General features: G+C 36.8%; 2 protein-coding genes across 3 annotated transcripts in view; one reads left to right on the top strand and one right to left on the bottom strand.

Moving 5' to 3' along the window:
• The first annotated feature begins 1,054 nt into the window (after window positions 1-1,054).
• LOC113676382 (uncharacterized) lies at window positions 1,055-17,854 on the top strand. Of its 2 annotated transcripts, XM_027193037.2 has the most exons (22): window positions 1,055-1,274; window positions 1,396-1,432; window positions 3,158-3,547; window positions 8,029-8,359; window positions 8,852-9,036; window positions 9,434-9,519; window positions 9,594-9,683; window positions 10,425-10,605; window positions 10,844-10,954; window positions 11,497-11,578; window positions 11,895-12,015; window positions 12,485-12,682; window positions 13,175-13,287; window positions 13,437-13,539; window positions 13,834-13,987; window positions 14,390-14,456; window positions 14,718-14,784; window positions 14,869-14,960; window positions 15,346-15,472; window positions 15,847-15,888; window positions 15,999-16,130; window positions 16,586-17,854. In XM_027193037.2, the coding sequence occupies exons 1-22, from the start codon at window positions 1,215-1,217 to the stop codon at window positions 16,634-16,636; spliced, it is 2,820 nt and encodes a 939-aa protein (XP_027048838.2). In that variant the 5' UTR covers window positions 1,055-1,214; the 3' UTR covers window positions 16,637-17,854. The 2 variants fall into 2 exon arrangements, with proteins under 2 accessions (XP_027048838.2, XP_089052915.1); XM_089196789.1 differs by lacking the exons at window positions 1,055-1,274; window positions 1,396-1,432; window positions 3,158-3,547 and adding exons at window positions 6,014-6,186; window positions 6,283-6,313.
• Window positions 17,661-19,120, bottom strand: part of LOC113676383 (glutamate receptor ionotropic, NMDA 1) — a 13,231-nt gene continuing 11,771 nt past the window's right edge. Inside the window, exon 15 of the mRNA XM_027193038.2 lies at window positions 17,661-18,990. Coding sequence (XP_027048839.2) covers window positions 18,701-18,990 — 290 coding nt within the window. The 3' untranslated portion in view covers window positions 17,661-18,700. The remainder of the gene's footprint in view (window positions 18,991-19,120) is intronic.

The raw sequence follows: 19,120 nt of genomic DNA, 5'->3' as shown, positions 1-19,120 counted from the left end.
TGTGTTAGTTTTTTTTTTTTTTGGCCAAAACTATACATCCACCGATAAAATGCAATTTGAGCTGAATTATTATCACTTTGTAGGGAAAGACGAATGTAAATTAGACTTAAATAATAATTATGGTTTATCAGAGCATTTTTCAAATTAAATTCGTTACTCTTGGAAACATATTACTTGAAAGAAAAATTAACTGTTTGATCTTGTTATCCAATGATGATAAATTTGCAACCCCTCCATGATCTGATGATTAAAATGTAAAATGATGTAGAGGCATCAGAAGTATACTCGAGCGTTAGTTTAAAGCTAATGTCCTCTCGAAACTTGCTGAGAGTGTTTTTTTTTCTGAAATGTAAACAGCTGTAAAGCTGAGCATAAATTTCTTTTCACAAACAAAAAGATAGTAATGTAGTAAAAAGACTTGAAAATAAGCAAAAGAGTCTAAAGGTAAGAGGGGTTTGAAAATAGCCGAAGCCACAGATAAACACTTTATGAATACCATTATGTCAACCTGCCTCGCTGCAACTGTCGAAATTGACGGCTAAAACGTCAATTTTACGAGCAAATTAAAAATGAGGAAAGAACTCTGTTTGCTAACGTTAGTGATAAAACAAATAACTAAGCGAGAAATTTAATCAAAATGGCTGAGTTTCCAATCAACTGCGTTTATCTGTTTGTTTCGATAAAGAGTTACCTGTCTTTGAAACAAATAAGAAGGATATAAATAACTAGGATAGTATAGATTGAGAGTAATATGTCAACTGAAATCTCAGGCACGTAGTAGAGGAAAATTTTCAAATTAATTTCCTAGGTTTCAATATGATATTCCTCTCTACAGATATCATCTTTAAATTAGCTCTAAACTTTGAAGCCAAAAAAGAAAAGGAAAGAATAAAGAGTTTTATCTGCTATAATTTGTGCCTAATGACTAACACATAGAAAAGCAATTATATGAATTTAAGCAAGATTGAAAGCATCATTTCAAACGAAAGCAAGAAACTGTCAGCTGCCGCAATTCCGATTGGCCACTCTTCATGGTACATAAACAAACACTACTGTCCCTTTTATCCAACATAAATCCAATTCCATTGTTCTTTCAACAAGAATACGAAATTCGATGCACTATTCTCACTTAACACCTAAAGAGATAACTACTCGAACAGTTGCAATCGGCAACAGCTTTTATAATCCTACCAAAACGAACGTAAACGAGGAATATGGATGACCAAAACATTTTGAAGAAATCGTTCATTGTTGGTCTTTGCAATTTAATTCTGGTTAGTGTCTCTTTACACTAATCATGGTGCTATGTTTTTTTCGAATTTCCCATAAAAATGGATGAACCATACATCTTCCTAAGTGTTTTTTTACATGATATTCTTCTTCCTGTATGTATAGACTACCATAGATGTCAGAGGATTAGGGTCTTATTCAGGTAAGTCTCTTTAAAGTTAAGCCTCACTTGCGATTATTAATATCGACTTTTCAGATATCATCCCCAAAACTAACATCGCTTCTTATTGATTTCATTGTCTCAAGGCATTGAAAATCATTTTAGGACGAACCTAAGTTGGTCTAAATTAAATATTTTCTCCAAAGTAAACTTTAATTGACATAATTACCAATTCCCTAAATTCTGTAATCTTCTTTCAAAGAGCGATACAAAACAGTTTGTGTTCAACTTCTAGAACTATATTTGCTCGAATTTTTTTGCCGAATGGCAAGTGCAAAAATAAAGCAGGTGAGCAGGTGTTGGGGTTTATTTCTCATCAAAACTGTATTTAAAATCCCACTTGTTTATCTATTCCGTTTTCGGCACAAGTCACACAAAGTACGTCCAAAGAGGTACTCTAGGGAACTTACAAATACATCCGAAAGGAAATTGGTAACGTTCAAAACAGCTAGACCAAAACAGGACACCAACAGGAATGAGAACATTTCTCAAATTGAAATATTTTGTTTCAACTAGAGTTGTTCCCAGTCTTATGTTCAAGTAAATATCAAGGTGTAAACTTCTAAAAATGCCGCAAGGTCTTCAAAATTTTTAAGGAAAGGGGATGTGAAAAGGCTTAAAGGTAGATAAACCATAAAAACTGAAAAAAATAATTCCTCAAGAAAGTGCTACGGTTTCTTACTTCCTGGGTTTCCTTACTTCCTTAACTGCTTCTGAGAAGTGTCAGACTACAGTGCTGACAAGTTTCGCGCGCGATGGACAAACATGTCGAATTTAAACGCTATTACTGGGATAAGAATCGGTTCAGATTAAAGATATTTCCGATATGTTCAAACGCCCGGCGTCAGGTATTATCACGTATCCTCTCACGCTCTTACAGAATAGAATGGCGCGAGATGTTACTTACAAAATGTTACGTATCGTAAGTCGTTTGGCTTTAGTTCCACTTTTTCTTCAAGCTAAGGCTTGTTCAGCAATTGTATGTTTACCAAAAAAACAAGCCCAATTTTGTTATTTTTACTGATAATTCTTCATAAAAATTCGTCGTACGTAAGTTCATCATTCTTATTCCACTCAGTTCTACCTCTTCGCATCCCTTCACGTTGACTCTGTTTCGATATAAGTGTCTTCACCCTGATTTCACAGTGCACATAGAACTGAGATAACAGAGCGAGAAAAAGTTCTGTATAAAAGATTAATTTGGCCGTCGAGTCTCGTTTTTCTCACGTGCATATAATCGCCATAATATTTTGTACTGAAAAACATGCCATTGCTTGTCGATTATATTTTGCCTTGATGTTACAAGTTGTGTTTTAAAATTTTGCGATGTTGAGATCAGAGTAATATATAGATTTAGCCAAGCCTAAAAGCGGAGCTCGCATTTTTTTTCCCGCACGTCTCAAGGGCACAACGCCTTGCCCCGGCCAGGACTAGAACCTGGGTCGTCCGACTTGGAGCCCAGTGCATTGACCACTGGACTACTGGACAAAGCCGTGGCGTTGGCGGGCCCGCGGTACAGTTGACCACGCATGTTAAAAGTAGCACCTTGTACGGTCGTACGGTCGTACATCCAAATTTTTTCGGCTTGATGGGTTACTACTATTTTGTATAATTATGGGGCTACGCTCTGCGAGCTCCGCCATGAAGAATCTTGGTATGGTAAACCTGCGTGTAAGTGTTTAGTGTGTGTTTTCCTCTGTTCAATAGCTGTTCACGACAACGTCGAGTTCATCTTCTACAACAGTGATACTGCCAATTGGGCCGATGGTCAGGAAAGATGCAGTCAAGATGGAGGGCATCTTGTTACCTTGGAGACCATTAGAAAGTGGGAGTTCATTTCCCAAGAAATTCAAAATCTTTCTAATCCAAGAGATAACGAGTGGTATATTGGCTTACATTTGAATAATAAAACTTGGACATGGATTAATGGTAAGCCAATGAACAAATCAACTTTGCTCTGGCAGCCGAACGAGCCATCAGGTGATGGAACGTGTGTGGTCATTGCAAAGGATTATCCACGACAAACGTACGGGAAGTATAATGACTTGAGCTGCGAAACGATCAAAGGATTCATTTGCGAAGTGAGGTTTCCCACAGGTAAAAAAAAATTATACAGTTGATCTAAGAACTAACTGATTTGTTGAGATGTTATTAAATTCTTCCAGTGGGGGGGGGGGGGGGCGGAGGGTCTGGACACCCCTTCCCCTCTGAACTGTTTTTTTCGTTTTTTTCACAACTTTTCTGGTACCAAAATTTTTGCAATGACAGGAGCGAACACTACTAATCGATCGACTGATTTCATTTTCTCTCTCTCCATCTCGCTTACGCGTTGGTGCCAAATTCTAGGTGTCTTTTGAGAAAGGGAGAGGGTTTACTCTCTATCGTGCAATCTTTTTACCAGGGGCAAGAAATTGATGTTCCAAGCATGCATCTTTTACGAGTGGGAGTCAAGGGCCTAAATGCATAGTGATGTACACGCCGATATACACTCTATAATGCTGCGTACAAGTAGCGGACAGTTTACGTATCCAATATCAATAATTTTTCGATAGTTATGATTTCGTTTTCTCTCATTTCATTTTCAAAAGAGAGGGATGTAAATGGACAATACTTCAGGTTTAAGTATAATTTTGAATATTGGAGTATCCATAGCAACTTGCGATCGTCTTTTCAACATTTTTAAATTGTCAAACGAGGCATACAACAGCGAAGGGATTCCAAGTAGATTATAAGCAGGGTAAACTATACCCTGTATATACTTGGCATCTTCCTTTAATCTTTACCTTACAACGTTAAATTTCGCTCCCTCGCAAAATAAACACAATTGATATTAGAGAGATTGCAGCTTGCGAAGCGGATTTGCTCATGAATTGAAGGGGTTGTGGAAATTCCTTGCCACACGGATCCTGATTTTTTGTATCTGTCTCGAAAGCCTCGGTCAGTGTAACACATGAGTATTCCAAGGAAGGAAAGAAAAAAAAACAAAAACAAACTTTGTGTTTGATGATTTGCCGGTATGGAAATTAACTAATTTAGCCACAGCTGACCCAAGCTTTGACGGAAAAGAGCATGTGCGTAAGTAGTATGTGTTACGACTTATATAGATTCGCCCTTGTTTCGCATCAACAACCTGTACATCATTCCAAAAAGCTTTCCAAAAATTTTAAACTCCACGATTCCAGGAAGAGTGTGATCGACTGGATCAAAATTAACGTATTTAGCCACAGGTCTTCAGGCTCGTGGCATATACATCTCCGTCCAAGGTTTACGTTACGCAACAATCGATATTCTTCTCTTGCTTTGCCTTAGTTAGGATTATCATTCAAGTTGTTTATTTATGTTAAAAGAGCTTCATATCCTCTAAATCGATTTTTGGATTTTTTGGCACTTTCGTGTTTAAAGTCATCAGTTCTCAGCATGAGTGGAAACGCGATTGTAAAAGGCTACGTGATGAAAATTTTCCTCCATTGAAAAGGGATTTGAGTCTGATTTATCTCATCGAATATTATACGATCTGTACTATTATCGTATCACGTAAACGAGCCGTCATTGAAACAATGCAATTAATTTAGATATGAGTATACCAAGCTGACTTACAGACAGTGCATGCAACACTAACGAGAGCCGAAAAAGAGTTTGAATAACCTCATGATAGTTTTGACAAAAACATTTTGACTTCTTAAATAAGCACATTAATTCAAAATGAGCAAGAAAAGATTGAAAAAAAAAAAAGAACTGGCAGGAATATTTACTTTGCACAATATTTTTGTTGAACCGTCAAACTAGGTGATAAACGGTATCTAAGTGTAATCTATGTCCGTTGTGCTTTGCAATATTCCCATTATAACTTTGCAAGGGATTATCACTCCTCATTGTGTATTATATTTTGAACACGAACGAAAAGTCATGCAAAATACATTCATTGATTAGAAACTCGTTGGAAAAACTTCAAGAACAAGTGATTACACAAAACATTACCACATTTACAGAAAACACACAAAATCAGCAAGATCTTGATACGCGATTGTAATTTCCGAGTTGCACTTTTGAGCTTAAGTTTTTGTGTTCCTTTTTATTTATCTCAATTTGCCTGCCTATTGTTATTGTCTCCTCTGTACGTAACTAGCCTTTTCTACGATTCCAACGGCTTTCCATGGCAAGATAAAGGGTCTGAAGAGTCTTTTCTGTAACAATTTGTCATTGTAAGTCAATAGACGCAAGTCAAGCCAGCTTTATTTATTTTTTCTATAGCTTTACTCGTCAATAACCCCTAGGAACAATGAAGGCGATTGTTAGCTTTTTTTCTGCGCCCTGAAAACCATTACCGATCAGAAAAAGTAACCGCGACTCATATTTCATTTCTTCCATCTAATAGTAGTGGCATTGCTGGTCTCAAAGGTAGAGTAGTTAAGAAGAAAATCAACATGCAACAAGAGAGCCGTAATGGACAGTTCATTAGTATACTAAATAATATATGCTTCGCTGATGAGAAGCTAACACCTTGTCACATTCGCAGTAATCGGATTGGCTGGTGGGCAGATTGGCGCACGCTTAATACAAATATCTAAAAATTCTGACAGGCAGATGGAAGAACAAGACAACGGGAAGCGAAGCCTTCTTGCTGATGAGAAAATTTGTATCAATGATAAAAGAAGAAACTAGAAATGAAATTTGGAGTTAAAATCCACGTATAAAAAATGAAAAGCCGCGATTTCCTTTTCATTATCTTGGCTCAGGTCAGTAGATAATACTTATGAGAAGTAACAAAATGAGCAAAGACTTTACTTCATCCTGCAGAGATCGACTTAACTTTCTTTTGTAATCTCTGATAGGTAATTTTACCTTTCTCGTCTTCGACAGAAGGTAAGTGCTTTATTTAAGAACCGCGAATACACATTCTCGCAGGCCACCTTTTTGTACTTTGCCACGGCGGCCATTGTACCTATCCTAAAACTCGTCAAATTATCATTTCCTTCGCACTGTTCGGACGGAATATTGGTGACTTTAAACAGAATGTTATAAGTCTAGTAAATCCACGGTGAAGAGCAGTCAAGAAGAAGAATAACAAGCATAAAATTAGTCCAAATCTATCGAAAATTAATCTGTTTTTCACGGTCGCATTTAAAAAAGTAACTGCACCTCCAATTTTGTTCGAGTCAAATTTTCTTAATAAACGTAATTTAAAAGATTAAAGACTACGAGATAATGAGCGAGGTTTTTTAGCGTAGCTTCTCTTAGCACTGAATTGGATCTTTTCAGAGGACACGAGTCAGGCAACAAAACCAACAAAATTTTATTTTTCTTTGGAAAATTGTCGACATGAATCATCCGTTTTGCTTGCTGACAGTTAGGACTTAAGGAGATTTAATTACTACACTGAAAAACAAAATTAGAATCGGAAGCGAATTACGATAGCAATTTCAATTTATCATAAATTGGTTTTAGCTTAAAGCTTGTGAACAGATCGCATAACCTGCTGAAAATTCTAGCATCATTTGCGAATTTCGTTTCAGCTTTAAGTTTAAACCACGCTTTTCAGTACCGTGTTTACAGATCTCCTCAAAGGAGATCTGTAAATAAAAAAAAATACAAAAAAGACAGACCTTACTAATCTATCTAAAAATGAACGAAACTTTGGTGATGGTTCTTGTAGACTTGAAGTTTGAAACGTCATTAGACCGGAATCTTCCATCACCTCCTGTCGCTCGAATCTAAACATGTCAAGCTAAGCAATGTCTGAGTAATTAAGATTACACTATCAAAAAGTATCTGGTAAATTAAAATTGCGAAAATTACCGTTCGGAGATCACACTATATATTAATCTTGGACACGAAAAAAAAAAGCGAAATGAGGCCATGTCGTGCTTCTTTTATTTACAATCAACAAGCTCTTAATTCCGAATAAATTATTTTTTATTTCAAATTTTCAGAGGATGGAGGATTAAAATCCGTTGCTCATGGTCGTTTAAATTATGGCGGCCAAGTCTAAATTAATTGGGTTCTTCATTACGTCTTATCTTTTAATTGAATATTTCCTGATCTTACAATTTGTAAGTCGATTCTAACAAGTTAAATATAAAGATGCCTTTTTATCCTATCACAATCGGCTCGTTTTGTAAATAAAAATGATTTATGTATCACGAAGCTCGTGGGTTAAATAAAACGACGTAGAAATAAAATGACAAAAATAAGCAGAAAATATTCTTCAAGTTATCTAATGGCAAACAACGCACGCACGATAACTAAGTTTTTCATTAATTCTTCTTTTTGTGGAACAAAAATGATTGCTTCTAGCTACCAATATTACAATGGACGTATTGACTTGAGTTAGATTCCCAAGATGTATAATCTTATAATTCTGCTAGTTTGCTTTTTTCCGCTTTGTTGCGAAAAGCGCGGAAAAATTTTTCGGATTGTAGTTCGTATTGCAGAAAGCTGGACCGGTTCACAAACGCACGATTAGCCAATCACATTCTAGCATTTAAGATTCCGGCCCGCCGAGATGTTTCAGAGAAAAATTAAGAGACATTTCATCGTTATTAATTCTTCCTTAGAATAATTCTTTATGTTGACCCCAGGTCCTGACCTAGTTTTGGACGAAAAATGGCTGAACATTAGTGGCGTCAAGATCACGGCCCTGACTTCTGATCCTCGCTACCCTGACAACGCCACAGAAAGTGGATATCTTCCTCTCTTCAAGGATTATAATCCGAACGAAGTTTACCGCAACCATGGAGCACGATACCGTTCATATTTTCAAGCACAGGAGACTGGAAACTACACCTTTTATACGTTTTGTGACGACCGCTGCCGCCTGTATCTAAGTAGCGACGTCAATCCCAGACATAAAAAAACGATTATTAATCAAACCCAACATATATCCCTCGTAAACGAGAGCAACTGTTGCAGGTATAACTACCTTTGTCTTTTTATTAAATCTACGGCTGGAGAACTAGGGCTAGAGAACTAGCCCTAGAATTATAACCAGTTTATAACCTTTTTTCTGAATACATATACTAAAAGTGAAACACGACATGAAAGATAAACAACGATCTCGAAGTGATTCCCAAATGAATGTACCTTATTTTTTGTGTACTCACATCTGCTTTAGCTATCGAAAGCTTGTAATGAATGCTGATAGGAGATGTAAACAAAAAAAAAACAAGAAAAACAATTAACTTTTCAAGAATGAATTTAATGCTCTCTCGCATAATTTTAACATCAGTTTCATTTTGTTTCATTCGAAGTCAAGTAACTTGAAAGAATAAGTTTGATTACATTCGTTGTTTCTCAATTCGTTTCATACAAAGTCAAGTGAATTGAATGAATTAGTTTCACGGCATTCGGTGTAAATTTAAAATCATTTGTACTGAGCTTCGTTTTCTTACACGACATTTGCAGCGATTTAAATGATGTGCAAATATCTCCTCGTCAATATCTAGAGGAGTCACGACTCCACTACATAGAACTTTTGTTTAAGCAAGGCAAAGGGAATTCGAGGATGTATGTAGCCATGAGAACACCTAGTGGCCAGATGGTATTGCCAATTAAAAGCGAACATTTGGTGAAACAGGTACCCCTGTACGGTAAGTACTACTAAATTGAAATGTTTATCTTCCTTTCCATAGGCTTTTATTATAAGGTCGTCAACCCAGAGAAAACAAACATATCATTAAGTTTACTTCCAAATATCCTATTATTTATTAACTAATGCTATAATCAGAGTTCAAATGTTTCTCAATTTGAAAGCAATTGGTGAATGTAACACAAAATATCTTGACATTAAGAGCTCTTGAGAAGATAAGGCGCACCACTTAGACGGGAGCGACATGCCCCTCCCCTCCCCCAAAGAAAAGACTCAAGGATCGGTATGATATTTTAACAATGTACACGCTTACCAATAAGAGGGATCCATGAGAAGACAATATTATTATGCAAAAACATTTAAGCTGAGTTGACTCATAATCCAGCCAACTTTCCTAGATATTCCTGGGGATGGTTGTAAGACCGAAGGAGATCCGAGGTATCCCGATTACGTACATTGCAAGGCACTTTCGGATACGCAAAAGGTATGAAGAATCAAAAATTTAACTCAGTGATCCACCTCACAAATATGAACTGAGAACCATCTATTACATCGCAGGTGGACCGTGCCGTTTCTTTATTACGAGATTTGAGGTCTCGTGTGAACGACAGAAGTCCTACTGCTGATTTTTTCCGTTCGGTGATGAAGGTAGGACAAAAAGACATCATAATAGCATTTCAATTGCTCCTCAATTTTTGCTTTTCTCAAGAAGGCCTCATGAGTATATTTACTTGTGTGCTTTAAAGCAGTCCTTATGTCTTCTGTAATAAGTCTTACACTTGACTGTCTATTTTTATTTGCTTGTCAGAAGCCATTATTTGAAAGTGTGAATTTGCAACGTAATCTCGGAGATTTAGGAAAATAGTAATCGTCTTCATGGAGAAAAGTAATTATAGCTGATTGGGACGAGTTTCCATTTTTTAAATTTTCTCTCATGTATTTCTTATACTTCTGCAAAAGTTAATTTACGTGTATTCTTTTCGTTTCTTCACTTATTCATTTATTCGCCATTACTTTCTTCATGAAACTTACGCCTCCCTACATTTTCCACATTTTACGTCCTTATAATTGTTTGTATTTCATTTTTGGTTCTGTTTAAACCCCTTCCTATATTTCTCTCAGCATTTGGTAAGTTTTTTGTCGCGTCGTACCTTGGAACATATTTTCCCAGCTAATCTTTTTTAGTATAATTTGAGAGGGTCTTTTTCCTGCCTTCTAGGAATTTAATTCTACTTCACACACTAAAATAAAATGGTTTAAACTCTGTGTGGCGTGGTTTCTTTACTTGTGTGACCTGGCCTCTAGACCTGTGTGACCTGGCTTAGGTTCTTCAACTATTTCAGATTGTAATAAACTTCTAATCATTATAATAAAATCAAACCCACACAGACCGCTGGAAAGAGGACAAGTGATCTGCTAGAAGATCTCGATAACATTCGTGTGAACCAGAACACTTCTGAATCAAACCTTGGTTTTACAATCGCCAGAGAGGTTGAACGTCTCGGAGAAAGCATCGCTTCTCGTGTGAGCAAAGATACACCAGTGATAGCTGTTAATTATTCAAGTTTAGGTACACACTACTGCATAGTTTTCTACGTTTTTTTAGACTTGTGTATTAATAGTTTGCTGATAAAGAAATAAAAAATTGCATGGAAATCTGAAGCAAATTATTTAATGTCAACAGTAAACTAGCTCTATGAAAGCTATATGATAATTAACTGAGAAAAACATATCTTTTCTTTGATTTCGATAAAATGTGGTGAATTTTGCTGAACTTTAAACACTGACAGTATATCTCTGTGTTTAAGATATGAAAGCGGGTTATGGAAATCTGGACGCTTCCTTCAAAAGCTCTACACCTTCGAGTAATTCTGAAAGCGAAAACAGCATAACCATATCTCTAGGAAATTCAACACGAGGTAATTCAGTCATTACTGTAATCTTAAGTTTATTGTTCCTGAATGTTTATTGTTATAAAACAACAGCAGGGATTTTATTGTTTTAACAGCTACCACATCTCAAAGATTAAAAGCTATTAAAGGCTATATCGGCGCATTTAGGTTTCCATCAACAAAAGTTAAATTCTCAAAACGCTCATAAACGCTTCTCTTACTACTTCTAAATTACAGTCCAAGTAAATTGTGACGTAACATTTGATGAAGAAATTGCTTTTCCTACTACGTGATTGAGAATTATCGTTTATTATTAAGAACACTTTGCAGTCAAACGACTGAATTACGTGAATATGTACAATACAATAAGACGAATATTAAAAAATATACATATATATATATATATATATATATATATATATATATATATATAATGTACTGTGGCTAATAACAAAACTGTCTCTAAATCTGTTAGTCTTGCACACGGGTGCGATAAAGGTGCGACCAGATCTTAAGTTGTACATCTGCAGGGAACGTGTTGCAATTCTCTCATCTAATCATTTTTATAGGACAAGATGGAACGCGATTCTTTGCTGCATTTTACAGATCATTGGAAAAAGTTCTTCAAATGAATATCAGTCACGTATACAGGTGGGGCTTACTGACTCGAAATATTTTTGCATTTAGTGGATCATTTATCGAAAAGTATCAGTTAGTGCCTTTTCTTTCACGGATTTCCGGCATAAAGGTGGGAAACGTCTTCAGAAAGGCTAATTACTTTAAACTTATGATGTAAGAGTTAGTCATCAACCACATGCATAGACAGGTCTCACAGGACAACCCTTACACGGAAAGTAAAACTAACAAACTGTTTCCACTTAATGGAAAGTGCGAGAGGCCCCTTGTGTTTTAAAGTTTTCATATGAATCATACATAAACATAAATGAATTTTTTTTCCTTACGACAGCAACGAATCCAGCCAGCAAGTGCCCCACTTTTTGAACAGCAAAATCATATCAGGATTGATAATCCCTGATTCAAACAAGTCTTTCAATGGCCAAGTTACCATTCGATTGGAGCACACACAGGTTGATATTTCAAGCGTGTTACAAGTATTTTGACGAACAGTTCTGTCGATACTGTTTAATTCCCATTCCTGATTTTAGTACACGTGAAGCGTAAAAGCTAAGAGGTAAAGCGATAAGCTGCAACTCAAGTGATCTACGTTTTCTGTTAAAAGAGAGTACTAATGTAAATATGAGCTTAATATCAAAACAAATAGATCATTGTAACCGATTCATTCTAACCAAGAAATCAAAATTATAGATATTACAAATTAATCAAAGTTAGAAAGTTATTAATTTATATGGTTTTTTTTTTTTTAGGAAGTTCGATGGATGATAAGTAGAATGATTGGAAATTAATTTTGGTAAAACTTTAAACGAGAGAGAGTTGCCATTACTAACGCCTAAGAGAGAGACGAGAGTCACAAAATATCCTCTACAACTTACTGATTGCTCAAGACTTACTATTTCATTCTTGTTTTTATGATACAAGTTCAAAAGCTCGGAGCATATGTCTATGGAGTGTGCTTTTTGGAGATTTCCAAAGGGAAACTCAAGCAACTCATCGGGCTACTGGTCGATTGATGGATGTAACAAGGACGAGGGGCTTTCAGACGCTGAGGCCACAGTGTGTCGTTGTAACCACCTTACTCACTTTGGCATACTTATGAGAGTCTCTGATGATACACAGGTATAATAACTTATTGTACTCCTTTATGCAGGAGCGTATATTATGTAGGTTGCCATGAAATCTCTCTGAGTGAATCAAAATCCCTATCAGAGTGAATGCTATCTACTATAAATGCTTACTGAGACGACATTTTAGCAATTCTACTTCGACTTCTCAGTTGTCCATTTAGTCGCTCGCTCGCTGTCTGTCATTTATTCATTTATTCATTCATCCTGTCAGTCAGTCCATTGGTCAGTTAGACTGCCCATTGGTTAGTTAGTCTATCCGTTGGTTAGTTAGTCTGTCATTCTGTATGTCTATCTGTCTGCCAATCTGCGTCTTTGTGTTTGCTTGTCGGTCAGCCTAGATCTCGTGTGTGTCTGTGTCCATGTCTCTTTGTCTGTCGGTTGTTTTTGTGACATTTGGATGCTTCTTTTCTTAAATTGATCCAAACCTCAAAACATGAAAACTCTCCAAGGTGTATTAAGTATTCAGCGGTGTCTACTTGCACAGGTAACCCAGCCAGGTCAGCCTCACGTTCAAGCCTTGCAACTTATCACATATATTGGTTGTGGCTTATCACTTTTAGGAGAAATTCTCACAGTTGTTGCGATCATATGTCTCAAGTAAGTTAACGGATGCAATGTAAATAATTTAGTTAGTAAATTGTCTTTCACTTTGTGTTCCGTGACAGAATTCTGACTTTCGAAAAAAAATTGGCACCACGTAATATCCTGGCGAGATAACAATTTGATTGCTGTACATATTTTGGCAGGCTGACTAAATCCGAAACAAGTATAATTCATCTGAACCTCGTCGTGGCGCTGGCAGTTTCCCAGATCACTTTCCTGACAGGAATCGAGGCCACACAGAACAAGGTGATAGCGATACTGGTTTTCTTAATAATACGCTTAATGATCTGCATAACGACTTACCATCTAATAGGATGAAAGGAATGAAAAACAGAGGAAATTTAAGAGGACAAAAGTGACATAGAAATCTAAATGATTAAACAAAGAGCGATGCTCTGTTGCACTCCGATTTCCTATTCAGCACTGATTTCTAATTGTATAAAACATTACTCAGTGAACTTTTCGAGTCCTTATTAATATCTCATTATTCACACTACCAACCTAAATTAAACCTAACATAATTTTTATTGCTGGTATTAGGCAGCTTGCAAGATCGTGGCCGTCCTTCTTCACTATTTTAACATTGTCTCGTTCTGCTGGATGTTGGTCGAGGGGGTTTGGCTCTACCTGATGATAGTAAGAGTGTTTGAGACGGGACACAGCAGAATAAAGAAATACTGCGCTTGTGCATGGGGTAGGCCAATTATTGTTTGTAAACCGCTCGCCTCATCGTTCTGTTAGCTTTCTTTATCTCTAGTCATCAAACTCTTTCTTTCTTTTTATCTTTTTACTGTTGTCATTTTTTCCTTGTATGGTAAGTATGTGGTTATCGGACCTCTTTATCACCACTCGATTGCATGCACTTCTTCAAAGATTAAAGGCAGGTCAGTTTTTTTCAAAGCCTTTCTCGTGTTTAATTGCCAACTTTATATTAATTTGTTTTAACTCACAACAGAAATTGATGAATATAGATAGCTTTTTTAAAGTAGAAGCACGTACTTGATCTCTTTTCAAGTGAGACGGTAGTTCAGAAAACCGACCATTATGAAATGAATCAAACAGCCTATTTAACTGAGCTTTGAACTGATTTAAACAGGATTTCCATTTGTATTTGTTGTGATCACATTATCTGCAAGTTTTGACGGATATGGCACAGAAACAAGGTAAGTAAGCTTTCATTAATTTATCAATCAACGAAGGAAATAACCAGCACGCCGTTTGAATGAACAGAAAAACGAAGAATTGACACGATGAACCTCATATCCATAAACCTGCATCTCATACAGCGCCAATTAGCAAAACGATCATGCTCGAAATACGTTGCTTCTGAAGTAAAAAGTTTACATCAGCTATCGTTTTTATTTGCCAAATTTGGCACTTCATACATATCTCTTCTCTACATTCGTTTCTTTCTTTTTTTGCAGTTGCTGGTTATCTGTTCAGAAAGGAACCATTTGGAGTTTCGTCGTACCCGTTATCCTCATTGCTTTGGTATGAAAATTTCCAATTTACCTTTTTCCGTTTCCTTCGACATATGGTGATAATGGGCTCACTTTTCTGTCTTTGTTTCCATAGGCAAATTCGATCATACTTGGGATGGTTGTTAAGGAGATTCTCAGGTTGAATCATCCAACAACAGAAAATAGTACAAAATATCAGTCTGCAAGGTAGGATGAACACACGTTGAGTGACACGGTAAGAGAGTTTTCAGTTTCCTGAAACTTTAAATTAGAAATGGACTACGTCAGGTAATTTCCACCATCTCACATCAGGTATCTAAGTTTTATGTCTGTTCAATATCGTAAACCTTTCCTTTGTCACTGCTACCCTATTCCTTGTAAATTGTTGTCACTTGGACAAGGCCAGACTCATGCGCTGTCGTCACCCTTTTCGTATATCTGCAGAGGAATCTGGGAAGGGGATCAAGGCCCGTAAAGGCGCTTGATGCAATGCAAGCTCGCTAGATCCTTCTCATCAATCACTTCCCGAATAAGGAGAAGGGACTGGATACAAGTGTGGGGAGAGCTAAGCACACCAATTTTATCGTAACAGGTCAGGTGTTCAGTCGGCCATTGTACTCCTACCTTTGTTGGGGATTACATGGTTATTTGGAGTATTGACATTCAACAGCGATACTTTGGCATTTCAGTATCTATTCGCCATTTTTAACTCGATACAGGTTTGTAATAAGTTTTGTTTCATAGTTTAATACCAAATTCAAGGATATACCCTCAGAACAGGCAAGAATAACTTTAAAAAAAGGTCAAAATGATGGTAACGGATAAAGAAGATTACCCCAGTGAACAAATGGAACACTTTTCCCGAAACAAAAAGGCTACTTCTGATAACTGGACGAAAGTTGGCGAAGCAGCGTAAGACCGTCAAATCATGTTTCAACCTATGGTATTCTGCAAACTGTTCATGTAAATCTGTGATATATTTACTTCGTGTTCTCATCACAAGGTTCATCGCCGTGCTCCATTCTTAAATATGCCCTCTGGGCCTGAATTTGTATCGAGATAAAGAAGAAAATATTTTTTTCCATTTTTCCAGGGATTTTTCATCTTCTTGTTTCACTGTCTTCTCAACTCTGAGGTGAGTATGCCTCCCCACTGAAGTAGTAGAAGATACTGATAAACCATCCGTAATATTTAAAAAATGATCAAGATTAAGACAGGGAGGTTATGTTCTGTTGCTTATGATAGGTGAGAAGAGCCTTTCACAGGAAAAAGAAGGTATGGTCCGAGTCGCATGACGCGTTCCAAACACATTCACTGACTCCACAAAACTACAATGACATCTCCAAGGAGACCCTCTCCACTGGAAACGACGTCAGGGTAAATGACAAAAAAATAATTCATTTAAGTACAGCGAGACCACTAAGTGCATATCGTGAGGTATGTCAGCTACACAGGCTTGAGACCCGATATTTACCGCGCGAAGCGGCGGTAAAAGTCTAATTTTAAAACACAAAATGCAGAACTGTTTGGCAACGAGAAGTTGAACCTTTCACCTAATCAACTAATAGCAAAAAAATTCGTTGATTGATTGACTTAAAGATACTCTGAATACGCTTATCGACTGGCAATAGGAACATACTATTACCATGACTCTTCTTCTCTCAATACAAACAACTGTTCTCATCATAGTAAAAAGGAAAATTTAAATTCTCCAACACCTTGATCTATTTCTACGTAGTCCCAATTCCCACTTGTAGTAAATACCTTCAGAACGTGCAAAGATCTATCGGCCCCACATTGGATTTCAATCGCTTTCTTGTTTTTCGTTTTAGCGACCCGGGTCAGCGATCTCTGCTACGTCCGATTTGTCTAACAAACCATGACAGGTTGAGTGTCTAAGTTGCAGACTATCGTTGCTGGATGACTGGCTTGTAAAGTAGTTCAAACTATATAATTCTTAGGATTTGATTGGAAATTTCCCCCTCCAGCGGCTATACATTGTTTTTTTAAATCAGTTCAAGGAATTTTGCTTTAGATCAAGGTAAAACTGGCCAATTTCTTCGTCTTAATGCTCCTTATATCATTTCCAGTTTTTCGAGAGGTCATGTGTGCTTACGAGCTTATCCCGTCTACAAGTGTCACAAACACAATCATGGATCATTAATCAGGCAAAAACAGTTTATCATATACGCACTTACACATATCATGATAATAATGAAACTCTCACCCCTGATTTACTATCGATATGAATGTTGTGCGGTAGCCACACCACCTCGACCGAAGTAATCAAATTGACAGAGATAAATGTTAAATTTGCTGACATAGTTATTGTTTGTATATTTACACAGCTGCGTGTATTTCTACCAATAAATCATTTAAGTGTTCGAATTATTTGTCAAAGGAATTGAGCTCACCCCTTAATGTGTAATAAATAAGGCAACAATGGTATAGCTAGCCATATTGAGAAATAGATCAGCATCATTAAATAAGTAGTTCAGCTCTCATTCGCGTCGAGACACTAATTGTGAACTTTACTACTTTGAGTTAAAAGTAATAATTAGGTGACATAGCAGCGTAACATGTGGTCACATTAGTCACATGGTTTCGATGATTCTATCCGCAGATCTTTCTGAATAGTTTAAGACTTCAGTCGCGTTTTTCACTTGTTTATCGAACTCATGCTCTATTCCAACGTAGCTGGTACGCTGGGAGACTAAAACTGTCTTACTTTGCTGGTTGCGTATTCTACTGGTTTAGCAAATTGTCCTTTTTCTTCTACAGTGAAAAAGGCATTTCATATTTTTTTGGTCTTCTGTAAGATCACAATCTTTCAAGATAACCTGGGTTTTTATAAGACATTATCGCAGAAGATTTAAATAAAACGATCAAACTTAATCCTCTATTCTCTTCATCGTAACAATAATCATTTAATAACGTATATTTATCTGTAGTTTATGTATAGATAACGTTTATCATTGTTTTATATATTATCAAATATTTCCCATCTTAATCTTATCTTAAGATCTTTGCCCAGGATCATGCTCGTGCGCAATCCTGGGGTGTAGTACTCATTAATATTGAATAAATATTATTTACAAACAGCACATTGTGAGTTTTTCCATCATATAAATAGCAAGTATAAAGATTATTGCGGTCATTTCTCTCCTTCGTAACAGTATGGGTCAACTAGGGTGAGAAGAATACAACACAAAATGCCACCGCATTACAGCGCTGCCGTAGTAAACGTTCGAAAATTTCCACCCTTCAAATATTTCCAAAATCAAATCAACCAAACCAGAAGGTAAAAGTCATGAATGCGCAAAAACTGTATGCGGCGAGTACCTCGAGAATAGCGACTCTAAAGTTTATCCGTATCGTCCTCAATTGTGACTGCTTCCATAGTACCAGTTCCTCCAACTCAAAGGTGCACCATGCCGCCTTAACAGAGGTGTCAATCAAACAATAATAAACTACCAATGTTGTAAAAGGGCACAATACTTCCTTATGAAACAGGCCAATAAATATCGATATCAACAATTAATACCAAATGCAGATATATAAATACGAATCGCCGAAAACTTTGAGTGAGAGCTTGCTCTTAAAATGCCAGCGAAATCCCTGTTGAACAATAAAGTGAAGCATTAATAAGTTAATTGAATTGCTCTGAAGAACAATGTAATTTAGTTCATTTTGAACGCTTTCCTCCAATTTTTCCCAAGTGTCAATTGACTCTTGTTGGATGCAATTGGAGCTCTGTTATACATGGACTGTAGATTTGTTAATTTAACTACAACATTAATCACATTTTCGTGACTCTAATTTTTCCCCAAATTTTAAAACAATTGATGCATGGTTAAAATTGCATCTTTCATATTTTCATCAACGACGGTTGCGACTATCATTCTGTGTTCTGCGTATAAAAAATCGCAGACGAAGCGCACGCCTGCTCAATTGTACGTGAACGTGCTGTCCACGTGATTCTCCGGGTTGTAAATTGGGTTTCTACGAGCTATCCCGTCATTCTGCGGGGCGTGTGAATCGAGAACACCATTAGGTTGTTGGCCATTTGTGGTGCGTTCCTTTTTCATCATCATGATATTAGCCCGCCATTTATCCGTTGTCTTCTTGGCCAGCTCTTTTTGTTCTTCTTTCCACCCACGGTGCTTGTGATAGAGGATTTCTAAGATAATGATCACGATTCCAGCTCCTATTCCAGCAGCAACCATGATAAATACCCCTGTTTACCAACAGAAATTTGAACTTTATTTCCAAGACCACTAATAACCAACATAATATGACTGTCATCTGGGTACTACTGGCATCACAAGGCAAGTGAAAGAATAGCATTATCCTCGACAATATTGGAA

This window comes from Pocillopora damicornis, chromosome 2 (genome assembly GCF_964200805.1).
Source record: "Pocillopora damicornis chromosome 2, jaPocDami1.2, whole genome shotgun sequence".
NCBI lineage: Eukaryota > Metazoa > Cnidaria > Anthozoa > Scleractinia > Pocilloporidae > Pocillopora > Pocillopora damicornis.
The sequence above is the reverse complement of the archived record's forward strand: the minus strand, read 5'-3'. Positions and strand labels throughout refer to the sequence as shown.